General features: G+C 44.6%; 3 protein-coding genes across 9 annotated transcripts in view; 1 reads left to right on the forward strand and 2 right to left on the reverse strand.

The window, feature by feature from the left end:
* LOC125746549 (spectrin alpha chain, non-erythrocytic 1-like) overlaps positions 1-1088 on the forward strand; it is a 35192-nt gene extending 34104 nt beyond the window's left edge. For all 7 annotated transcript variants that reach the window (XM_049020641.1, XM_049020645.1, XM_049020642.1 and 4 more), the window contains 3 exons: positions 55-201; positions 517-664; positions 759-1088. In XM_049020641.1, the coding sequence (XP_048876598.1) occupies positions 55-201; positions 517-664; positions 759-884 (421 nt within the window). In that variant the 3' untranslated portion in view covers positions 885-1088. The remainder of the gene's footprint in view (positions 1-54; positions 202-516; positions 665-758) is intronic.
* Positions 1089-1147: 59 nt separating this feature from the next.
* dync2i2 (dynein 2 intermediate chain 2) lies at positions 1148-6511 on the reverse strand. The gene is made up of 9 exons (XM_049020650.1): positions 5949-6511; positions 5278-5538; positions 5080-5189; positions 4373-4530; positions 3899-4008; positions 3262-3426; positions 2465-2697; positions 1899-2056; positions 1148-1625 (listed from the first exon to the last, which is right to left on the reverse strand). Exons 1-9 carry the CDS (start codon positions 6027-6029, stop codon positions 1387-1389), a joined length of 1515 nt encoding a protein of 504 aa, XP_048876607.1. The 5' UTR covers positions 6030-6511; the 3' UTR covers positions 1148-1386.
* A 1041-nt stretch (positions 6512-7552) lies between these two features.
* On the reverse strand, positions 7553-11635 carry setb (SET nuclear proto-oncogene b). The gene is made up of 8 exons (XM_049020651.1): positions 11257-11635; positions 10108-10165; positions 9761-9903; positions 9546-9649; positions 9352-9465; positions 8857-9027; positions 8623-8769; positions 7553-8527 (listed from the first exon to the last, which is right to left on the reverse strand). Exons 1-8 carry the CDS (start codon positions 11327-11329, stop codon positions 8507-8509), a joined length of 831 nt encoding a protein of 276 aa, XP_048876608.1. The 5' UTR covers positions 11330-11635; the 3' UTR covers positions 7553-8506.
* Positions 11636-11925: the final 290 nt, after the last annotated feature.

Here is an 11925-nt window from a genome sequence, read left to right on the forward strand (position 1 = left end):
TCATCCCAGTAGCCTTAACTTCACCATATCCGCACCCTGTTGCTCAACTAATAGGCATTTCGACAAGGACAAGTTTGGCCGCCTGAACCACCAGGAGTTCAAGTCCTGCCTACGTTCGCTGGGCTACGACCTGCCCATGGTGGAGGAGGGGGAGGTCGACCACGAGTTTGAGTCCATACTAAATGTGGTGGACCCCAACAGGTCAGAGACCACCCACTTTGCTCTATTAAGAACTTTTGATTTAAAAGAAAAGACTAGAATTTACCTTTGGCTTTGAAGCATGAGGACTGAACACATTTTACCCTATTTTATTTTTCTTTAGTTGACTACAGGAAAAGATGGTCCATCAGTGGTTAATAGGAATGTCCTGGAACGATCATTCTGGAAATTATAATGAGCAACTGTAATAATCCATATTAACTGTCTAACTTATTTGATGAGTGATTTATTGTTTCGAAGTGTTGGAGACCTGATCCAGGATATTCTGCACGCTCACACACTGTCGTTCATTTCCAGGGATGGCTACGTCTCCCTGCAGGAGTACATGGCCTTCATGATCAGCCGTGAGACTGAGAACGTCAAGTCCAGCGAGGAGATTGAGAGCGCGTTCCGGGCCCTCAGTACCGAGAACAAGCCTTACGTCACCAAGGAGGAGCTCTACCAGGTGCCCCCCCAAATCCGTGCCCCCCCAAACATATCCGAAGTCGCATTGCACCTCATAAACCACCTAACGTGCCATTTTCTCTGGCTACCCCCAGAACCTGACCAAGGAGCAGGCAGACTATTGCGTGTCACATATGAAGCCCTACATGGACAGCAAGGGCCGCGAGCTGCCCTCAGCCTACGACTTCGTGGAGTTCACGCGCTCTCTCTTCGTCAACTGACCTTACGCCCCCACTAGCCAGTGACCAATCAGGAGCCATTAGCTAAGCTGCATGACCAGGCTCTTTATAGGTCCATGTCTCTGCCTGTCTTCTGATAGCATTCGAGTTGTTTCCTATGCTTTGGCTATCTTAGCTGTTGAGGTGTGGTGATTTACCTTACTAACGCATTGTGCTTCAATAAACGCTACCGATTCTAACTGGAAATGGTGTGTTGAATAGCTTTGTTCTGGGACAGAAGTGTTTTCAAAGATCAGTCATACAGATTTAGTATAAATGGGAACTTTTAATTTTACAAAAGGAAATATTTACAGTACTATTACCTTTCCCTTACCAAACAACATACTGCACATCCTCCATCACCTTCCACCATTTTGCTTCATGCTAGTGTCTCATTGGCCAGCTGTATATCCTTGGCTGTTCACTCTGCCACCCCATTGGCCAACTGTTTGTCCTTGGCTGTTCACTCTGCCACCCCATTGGCCAGCTGTATATCTTTGGCTCTTTACTCTGCCACCCCATTGGCTATCTGCTCCAGCTGTGCCGCCTCCCTGAGCCCCTGCTCAGTGAGATCCGTGCTCAGTTGCCAGACGTTGACGGTGCCGTTGTTGTTCCCTGCTGCCAGGAGCTGGGGCAGCCGGGGGTTGAACTCCAAACAGTAGATGGGCTGGCCTCCAGAATCCTGCCCAATGGTGGCTAAAGGCCTCAGGGACATCAGGCCTAGGTCAAAAATCTGCACTGTCCCTAAACCAGCAGAACACAGGCATTTATTAGCAATGACCGTTTTCCTTACGTTACACAGTTCCCCTGGTAGAATGAACCATTTGTAAATTAGATTAAAAAGAGATGAAAATGATTCATTTCTATTGAGAAACACTAATATCATCTGATATACCACAATAATACCTCTAAAACAATGAGGGGAAAAAAAATCACATTTTATCAAACAGAAATGAGCTGAAAGCTCATTTTGAACAGATCAGAGCTGAAAATCTGTGCAGGAGAGCGAAAGGTTACCTTCTCCAGTGGCAGCAGCGAAGAGCAGAGGGCGCGTTGGAGACCAGCGCACTGCAAAAACATACGAGTCTGATACCCGCAGAGACATCAGAGGCTGTGGCTGCAGCAGACTGTGGAGGTGTGCGAAGCCGTCTGTCCCCACACTCAGGAAGAGGTTCCTTCAGTGGGGACAACAGCAGAGAGGTAGAAATGTTCATTTCTTCAATATCTAAGTGACCATGTAGATTTAGCCTCCATTAGACTAGGGCCCGATTTTCCAGCCAAAGGCTAAAAAAAAAAAATATATATATATATATATATATATATATATATATATATATATATATATAAAATCAACCATTTGGAGTCATTTGATTGCCTCAACTTTGAGTGATGAGAACCATGAGTACCACTCGTCAGGGAGTACCATAAACTTAAACCATAAACCCAGAATTACCTAGTTCATACATAATATTAGTAAAAAATCAATTAAAGATGTGGTCCAAATTATTTAATACATTTCTGAGGTGAGAAAACAGGAAAACCCATCTGGAGCAGGTAAAAGCTTACCAGTAATGGGTGCTTACCGGTGGAACGGGGAGCAGTGGAGGTCATGAACAGGACCGCAACGTGGCGAGAAGGAGACTTGTGCTGGGGCACGCAGGGTCACGCTCTCGCCGTCCGGTGTTACCGCTGCCACCTCCGTCGCCGAGAAGGAGCACTTGAGTACCAGGCCCCCCTCGGATCCCACCAGGAAGACGTCCCGGTCCCAGGGGGAGAGATCCAGGGAAGATATACCAACAGCGCTGCCACCTCTGGCCTGGAGGACAACACAGGCACTCCATGTACTTGACACTGTCCCCATATTTTCATAAAATCACGATCGCTAAATTTGCCTGGTTTGTGTCAGCAGTGAGGACAGAAGATAGCAATGTATACATGTAGACCAGGGGACTCCAACTCCGGTCCTGGAGAGCTACTATCCAGTAGGTTTTCTATCACACCTGGCTTCTGATGAGCCACAACTGCTCCCAGGTAAATATCAGGGACAGGAGTGGCTCATCAGAAGCCGGGTAGGATAGAAAGCCTACTGGATAGCAGCTCTCCAGGACCGGAGTTGGAGACCCCTGGTGTAGACACTCTGTTACTACTTGGTTTCACAGACACCAATAAGCACACGTCATAAAAATTAATGTACTGTAACTGCCCGGTATAATTAAACCATTCAGTGTTTAACAAAATAATTTCATTTCCTATATATGATCAGAACCAAATGATCAACAGAGATGCACTAAGAGTCAGCTAACATGGAGTCCCCAGGAACTGGGACTCGGACAAGATGGACATGCGGGACGTAGAGCCAAAAACAGTCTGTACTACTCACCTTGGTCCCCGTGCTGCTGTGGGGCAGCTGCTGGCTGGAGAGGGCATACCCCGAGCTCAGAACCAGCTTAGAATCCTCACCTATGGTCCAGAGGAGTAGCCGGCCCCCAGAACCAGCACTTAGGACAGCAAACTCGCCCCGTCGGCCCCCCGGCACCCAGTATACCTGCAAAGAAGGGACGTATGTTCAACATTGACAACATCATAGACAGACAGACAGACAGAGCCATAAAATCATTCACATTTAAACAATTTCATCCGGTTCATACACCTGCTTAAACATAGACTATATGGTTAAAGTATGTGGACACCTGTATTAATTAGAAAAATTGTCTAATTAAGCCACACCCATTGCTAATATGGGTCTATAATTAAGCACGCGATCATGCAAACAAAGTGTGGCCAATTTCATATTAATGGTTTTGGAATAAGATGTTGGACAATCTGGTGTCCACACTCTTTTGGCCATATTGTACACCTATGAAAATTCCACATCCTACCCGGAAGTTCACACTGCCTGATCCATTTAGAAAAAGAGATTAACATCAGCCATACTGAATATAAACTGTGAACCTAAAAAGACCTTCAGAGAGAGAAGGGAGGTAACTATGAACAACGGAGAGAATCTGCCACTCCACCTGGCAGACAGGGTCTCGATGCGTGTCAGGTGACATGCCCGTCTGAGCCAGAACTGGGTCCTGTGTCTGACTGGTGTCCCAGACCACCACCTCCCCGCTGTACAGCCCACCTGTGGTCAGGAACACGCATGGAGGGGCAAGGCAGAGATGACCGCAGATGTATACGAACCACAAATTACTCCTTTAACCCAGTAGTTCACATAATCTTTGTCACCTATGGCCTGCACTACGAAGCCGGGTTACTGGCTTATTGAGGTAACTTGTTGGATTTAAGGTAGTCTGGGTAAAATGTAAGTGAACGAATATGAAGTCCATTTAAAAGGTGGTACCTTAAATCCGACAAGTTACCCTGATAAGCCAGTAACCCTGCTCGCTTCGTAGTACAGGCCACAGATTTCCTGTGAAAAAAATATTCTAGATATAAACTTCTCAAACCAAAGGTTAATCATACCTGATGCAAGTCTGACACATTACCTGCAATCAAGGAGGGCCGTGAAGGATGGAAGGACACACACATGACTGATGTGGCAGAGTCTATGATCACATCGGGCCGCTTTGGGTCCAGACCTCTGCGATGTAGATTCCAAGTGCAAACAAAAGACTTTTCTGTGGTCCAGTCACCGTCGTCAGTGCTGGGGAGTACGGGTCAACACAGCAGGTTGAACAGGTCTGAAGTGGTAGGCATGACACAACTAGACAGGAGGTAACACTCAAAGGGTACATCAGTGCAATTTTTAGAGAATAGACTTCTTTACAATAGCTTAAACATCAGGCCTAGCTTCATAGACAGGCCAGGATGAGCCTGGATCACCCAATCACAACCTTGGCTCATCCGTTGGGTGACGGCCAACCAATCACAGAACTTTAGTTATCGTAAACATGAAAGATACAAGCGAGCTTAAGACTGACGTATTGAATTTCGACAGCCAAACATACCCCCACCCTTCCGAAGAATCTTGTGGCCAACCCTAATCAGGGCTGGAGCTTGTCAGGCATATAGATAAAATGGCAGCCAAAGTGTTTTAGTAATTATTTGGACATTACTTAAATCCCTTCACTGCGACCGAGTGAAAACCAGAACATTATGTTTCCGAAGGACGAAGAATGGCGCCCTTGAAGTAGAGTCTAACAGAGCAGGACTCACCGGCCAAAAGCACATGCGATAACAGAGCAGGACTCACCGGCCAAAAGCACATGCGATAACAGAGCCAGTGCAGTTCCAGGACAGACTGGTCACGTGCAGCTTCCTCTGCCGGGCCTCACAGTACTGCAGACAATGAATGCACAAGACCTGTTTGGACACACAGGTGCACATTTTAATAAAGATCTCACTTCGCTTCCTCCATGACGGCATCTAAAGATTTCCTTGTCTGTCTCACCGTTCGATTCCGGTCCTCCCAGTTTACTTCAAACCCATCAAAAGCGTGACTCCTGGAGTTCTTCGCCAGCTCTTTGATGACCACATCTGTGACCCGGTTCAAAAAATCCACCAGTCCAGGGGATTCCAGCTCACTGTCGCAGGTGAGGTGAGGATCGTGTGAAAGCTGGCCATGAGGATCGGTCTGCGTGGCGCTTTCTGAGCGGTACACGGCTTGTGCTTCCACTTCAGCAGACTTCAGAGCCACTGTCTGACAGCTTTTCTGCACAAATGATGAGACAAATCATTATCACACGCAAAAGCACGGACATTTGCATAATAAATATATTCAGGCAAACATTTCGGGAGTATTTTGTAATGTTTGACATTAATTTTGCCTGTATTTCGAAGCAGTATTTATAATATTCCTTAACCTATTCATTCTTTTACATAAATCCTGTTAATGGATGTAAATGCATTTCTCAAAAGATGATACAACACACTTTATTTAAAAGTGATACCTAATTTTGCCTTAAAACGCCGTCTTTCACAGTCTGCAACTCCTTGCATTACTAGCAAAGCAACTAACAAGGCAACAAACATGCTCTTCATGGAACTGACTGCTGTTATTGATTACTATAACCGCCACTGCCAATTCAAAGATATTTGTGATGATCGCTATCCACCACATACCGACTCCTGCTTCAACTTGTGCGATCTCCTCCACTGCGATTCCACAGCTACCGACTCCAAAGTCTCATCGGTGAACATCATGCTGGTTTATATTTAATTTTGCAAAATAGATTTTAAAAAATAGCGAAATTCAAGCAGCCCGTTAGTGAGCTTTATCAACAAGTTCAGTTTTCATCTTAAGGACCTTTCCATTGAACGTTAGCTAGTTGAGGAGGTAACCGATTAGTGACACGGTATGAAGGCAGAATACATGAACATCTTTGGAATACATGAAGCCTTATCCCACTTCCGGATAAAAATTAATGTTTCCCTGGAAACACACACGTCCAATGAGCAACCGGGACACGATGTTTGCACAGCCGCGAAATCCTCTGTTACTGCCCAATCAGCGAAGAGATCGGTGTAATCAATGTGCTCTTCTGGTGTAGGCGGCGTTGTTTAAATAATCGATCTATAGTTTTCTCTGTGATTCAACGAGTTAATTCACTAAACCAAATCACTGGCGAATAAAATTAACATATAGACCACATCTGAGACGGATGATTGTTTTTCATGCAGAATTCAACTAGCACGTCGGATCTGCAATGTATTTATCCGCATGCGGAGGAAGCAAGCATTTAAAATGGCTGTCAACCAAGTCGACAAAATGACAACTAACTGAGCAGGCTACTTCGAGGAAAACGATCCAGGGATAGAATAACTCAATCCTGCTTTAACCACTATGTAAACATGAATTTAGATTTTTAAAATTATTAATATTGCTTTAAAGTCCACCAGACAAATAACGTTCCTAACTTAATGTATCGAATAATAGTCGCAAAATATATATTACAAAATCAATCAATTTCCAGCATTGTAATTTGCATATGTACCTAAGCGACTCAATTTCTAGTTAGGAATCTCCTCTTACAGAAAATATTGGTCGGAAATTCTCGGAGCATTCAGACCTTGAGATTCCTAGAGAGATTCAGAAACCAATGTTCATCCTAAATTGTCATTGGGTTTGTGTGATTGTAACCTTAATATATGATCATTTTTTACAGCATTAGGAAACCAATCGCACGGCATTTTGCTTTAACGCAGCCGCATTTGTTACTGCTGTTGATTTTTATGAAAGGTCATATACGCAATGCATTGAAAAATTACTTTTTACGTAAAAAATAAAATAGTACCTAGCGGTATGTGAATTGCTAAATTGTTTGAAATAATCCTTGAACATGAAGTTCGCGGTGCACCTTTTATAACATTGATTAAAGTAATTATGGGTTCATCGTAAAACATAATGGCCATAAAGCTACATACAAGTTAACGGATGAGAAGGGCAATTCCAGTCTTGTATCCGACGGTATCGGGAATTTTAATCACGTCGCTTAATTCAATAGAAATAAAGTGCAGGTGAGGTGAGGATATATATATATCTAATTTAAAATATATATATATATATTTTTTTTTTCCAACGTGTCCTGCGAGTTTGTTTTGCATCAAAAAAGTCCAATTGCCGGAAAAATGTGGAATACCTTTCAAATTCAAGCAGAGACCCACTTGGGCCTACATTAATAAATCGCATATTACGTGTCGCAGTTAAGACACAACGCCCCTCAAAAAAGTGTGTACACATTTAGTTTTATTGTAACAAAGCAACTTGTACACTTTAAACGTTTTACGTGAGCGTCTTTCCAGTGGAAAAAGGGGGAGGGAGTTAAATGTAGATTCCATGTAAAATTCTACAGGAATATGCATTTGCTTTATTAAATATTCCATAAAGCAGCATGGCTCAAAATTACAGGAGTTTTTTTGTTGTTTTTTTTCCTTTATTAAAAATGTAATTTCAAACCTCATGGGTGTCTGTAAAACATTACAATGAAAAACATATCAACATAAACCCTGAAATGTTGATGTGTCAAAATGCCCATCTGCCTCCCACAGCCCCCTCCCCAATAAACAGTCTAGAATAACCCCACCCTCCCCCAAACATTACAAGAGAGACAGGAACAAGCTGGTGTGTTCTATTTGCCTGATTATTCACAGGGGGCCAGAGGGGGGAAAAAAACACAAAAATGGGAAATAAACTGGGGGGGGGGGAAAATCACACCTGTGTTGAAAAGTATTTATACATAACAAAAAAAAATAAAAAATTGAGGGATGCTAGAACTAGCAGGTCATCACTGCACCATGGCTTTTATTTAATTCACAACCTTAAACAAAAATTATATATATTTATTTATAAATTGCTATTTAACTGTAGTCTACATAACATGGCGTGCAGATTGTTAATCTTTATTGGTCTTCAGATGGAAGGGTAGTGGAGATGACGTACAGGACCCTCAGCAACATATTTCCACTAGCTTTGATGCAAGTCCATCCTGGGAACAGAGCGGTATTAGACATGGCATTGACAGAAGAGGCTTCAGTAGAACATGGACAGCACACACACTCGCATACATACACACACACAAAGAAAAAAAAATTCAACAATGCATCTTGCTCCCAAGGATTAGAGGAAAATTAAAAGGGAAAGAAATGGGTAAGGATGAAGGTGGAATCTTTCATTGTCGGGTTTAGTCATCTTCACCGTCGTCCTACGAAGAAAAACATGAAAAACATCCTTAATGTCACTTATTGCCTCAAACATAGCATTAGGAATGTACCTTCCAGCAAACGCAGAAGAAATTACCTCGCCTTCCTCCCCCTCGTCATCATCTTCATCTTCCTCTCCATCATCTTCGTCTCCTTCCTCGTCAATGTCCTCTAACCCTTCCTCCTCCTCTTCATCATCATCATCATCCTCTCCCTCACCTTCCTCATCATCCATGTCAGGGACCTATGAATATATAGGTTAAAAGTCAGCCTGGGACCGGTCAGAGGAGGAGACTGGCCTGGACAGGAACGCCAAAGTTTGACGTCTTACCAGATAGTACTGTAAAGGATTTGGCCAGATGTCATCCTTGATGACCTCACCCAGCTCATCAGCACCAGCATCAGAGTGGTCTGTGAACCAGGTGAAGAAGCTCTCTGGCTCTTCATGTTGCCTCTTCTTTCCGGCCTTATTCTGTGTCTGGGTGGCACGCTTTGTCAGATCCTGAAAATGATAGAGATTTTACAATATGCACCTAAGAATTTATCAAGACAGGCAAAATCCCCTGATCTGTTACAGCACACTATAGAGAAATCGGCAAGGGGAACTCATTGACACATACAAACCCAAAGTGGGTGGCTGGCCAATTTAACCCAATGGAAACTACTTGTATAACCTACAAAGAGCTATTTTCCCAGAAGCCGCTAGTAGTATACGCTAACCAGGCAGCGGCTACCTTATGCAAACAAATTGCAAATGCAATAACTCATAAGCAATACACTAGCATATTGTATTTGCAAGTTATGAAGAGAGTCAGTCAACACAAACCTTCCCTGTTTTCCATTTGATCTCTGTTGACTTTGAGGATGGGTCTCCACTCTCATTCAAATGAAACTCTTTGGACAGGACTTTGTTTTCAAAGTAGGGATTCTCATCAAAGTACTAAACAGGGGTGGAAAGGAGTGTAAGTCTCAAGACACTGAAACAATGCACAGAAACGCAAAACAGTAGTGACCACTTACAAAATCTATTCTGTAACCCGACTTGATGTCTTCAAACTCTGTCACCTCGACCCGGGTCAGATAATGAAGTGCTTCCTCGTCCTCCTCACCAAGGAGAGCAGAGACTGGGAAAAAGCGGGGCAATGAACACAGGTGAAACTGAAAGCAACCCAACTACCATATTACTGACCCGGAGCAGGAAATTAGTAGACCGGGGCACATATCTGCCTGCTTACCTTGTGGATGGTTGACAAATGTTGTGACCCAGAAGTTTGGGATTTTGGCTATCAGTTCTGACCGCTTCTGGAAGAAAGGCTGGCGCAGCTTGTTGTATTTCTGTTCTACTTTCAAGATTTCCTCACTTGCCTGTTCATTCAATCTGGGAAACAATATACCAGCAGCCACTGTATTAATTACTCTGATTAACATCGTCATTATATTAAGTCTCTCACTCTTGTTTCTATACCTGAACAAATCCAGAGCATTCACAAATAAGACACGAATTTATTGACCATAGACAATCCTTCCATTAAATTTATGCACAGTGGCCAAGTACAGTATAATCATGGAAAGCACGTGTTACCTGTCAATTTCGTTCTGTACTTCGTCAATATGTTCAATAGCTTCCTGTTGCTCTTTCTCTAAAAAGTGGAGGGAAAAATTTAAGATCAACGACACAGACTAACAAATGTATTTATTCTCCGCGACATGCCTATTGATCTTACAGGTTTCCCGCGTTTATTTGATCTTTCACATGCTTTCGTTGTTTTTAGGGTGATCGGAAGAGTGCTTTGAATCGTAAGCTTTCACCCACCTACGGCACGCGTTTAGATTAAAAAAAAGTTAAAGTTTACGCCGTTTGCTCGAAATACGAATTAAGTCAGCAATCATGTCAAATTTCGTTCACGCTTTCGTATTTATCATTTGCATAAACTGTCATTTTTATGAGCATACACAAAATACCACATAAAAGACGCATGGATAAATATACAGTGCCCGTAGAAATACAGCAGAACGGTCAATATAACGCAAAAGAGATCTGTGCATCACACTCCGGTCTGATGCAGTTTCCTGCTGTAGTCTCGGGCCGCGTGGTTTGAATGGAGGCCGCACGGTCGGGCTTCCGATCCTTCCCTACGTCAACCGGCATGATCAACCCGATCTGGCGCCCCGCTCGGCACTTACGGCACATCAAGAGCAGTGAGCAGAGCCTCTTTGAAATCGGTGGTGGGAAAGCTGCTCACCAGAGAAGTCAAATAACCACCTTCAGAACCGTGCACATATCATGATGGCGGAGTTACACTGCTAGCTAACAATGCACAGCAGCTGGGCCTCGCTCAGACATCTCCATTCACGGGACGAAACGTCTCTCTACACCCCCAAGACGGATCGCGGCCCGCATCGCGGCGGAGAAAGTTTTAAACAACGCCTGCGCCCATAAATTAAAATCATTCAGGGAGAAAACAGAGTCCTGAAAGCCACTGCAAGCACGCGCCTGACACAATAAGGCTACACGCAGGGGAAACATGGCCACCGCCAGTCAGCACTAGTGAGGTTCAGGCTCAGTCGCAACACACACGCCCGACCTCTGGGTAAGAGCCGCTCACACACCGGACACTCAGCCGGGGCCCTAAGATGCCGTGAAGCCGCCGGCCTCGCAATTAAAATGCCACACCGCGGCAAGCGCAAACAAGCGGAAAATGGCGGTGTCGTGGAGACCGCCATTCCTTACCAGAGGTTTCGTCCGCTCCGTCATGGTTCGAGTTCTGCTCCTTTCTGCTCACTTTCGCCGTTGAGGCCGACATGATTTTTTTGCAGGCCGTGGATAAGTACGTTCAGAGAATGTCCTTTTTGATGGGTCCCCGCGAGGAAGAGAAAACTTGTTTCTGCCTCAGCTGGAGAAGTGCGAGTGTAAAGCGTGTGTTTGCGCTTCTTCTTCGCACTGTTTTAAAAAAAAAACCCCGAGGGCTCAGCACACACTCGGACTCAACGCCGCCGCCAGAACCTCAGCCACAGCGCTCGAGCTCACTCACTCACGCGCTTCCCCGATCCCGGCGCACGCGCGTCTCCAATGGAGATCGAATAAAGAGCTCCTCCCGCCGAGAGGACGATTTACAAACCGCGGCTCGCTCCCGTTATTCGCCTCCAATTGGCAGGCCCCAAATAACGGGGCGTTACGGACAAACTCGGAAAGGGGGATGGGCTTTCAAGAGGAAAAAACAACTGGCTGACGTCAGGGTAGGGGACGAAAGCAATTTGACTTGCTTTTCGGAGAAAACACGCGCACTCCTTCGCGATTGGTCTGGATGTGTTAAAGTATCTGCGTAGCCAATGAGAACGGAGTGCTCTCAAAGAAACAAAACGCAAGGGCGGGGAGGGTTTGGCCTTGCGCGCGGCACTG

This window comes from Brienomyrus brachyistius, chromosome 7 (genome assembly GCF_023856365.1).
Source record: "Brienomyrus brachyistius isolate T26 chromosome 7, BBRACH_0.4, whole genome shotgun sequence".
Taxonomy (NCBI): Eukaryota; Metazoa; Chordata; class Actinopteri; order Osteoglossiformes; family Mormyridae; genus Brienomyrus; species Brienomyrus brachyistius.

Bases quoted from the DNA above. Each gene is read 5' to 3' on its own strand.
- setb (XM_049020651.1), bottom strand. From the start codon at position 11,329: ATGTCGGCCTCAACGGCGAAAGTGAGCAGAAAGGAGCAGAACTCGAAC. The intron at 9,466-9,545 runs GTAAGTGGTCAC...ACCCCTGTTTAG, and splicing joins CGGGTTACAGAATAGATTTT to TACTTTGATGAGAATCCCTA. The intron at 9,028-9,351 runs GTTTGTGTTGAC...TATCATTTTCAG, and splicing joins TCAAATGGAAAACAGGGAAG to GATCTGACAAAGCGTGCCAC.
- dync2i2 (XM_049020650.1), bottom strand. From the start codon at position 6,029: ATGATGTTCACCGATGAGACTTTGGAGTCGGTAGCTGTGGAATCGCAG. The intron at 2,698-3,261 runs GTGAGTAGTACA...GTTGTCCTCCAG, and splicing joins ACAGCAGCACGGGGACCAAG to GCCAGAGGTGGCAGCGCTGT. The intron at 1,626-1,898 runs GTAACCTTTCGC...CTGCTGGTTTAG, and splicing joins CGCTGCTGCCACTGGAGAAG to GGACAGTGCAGATTTTTGAC.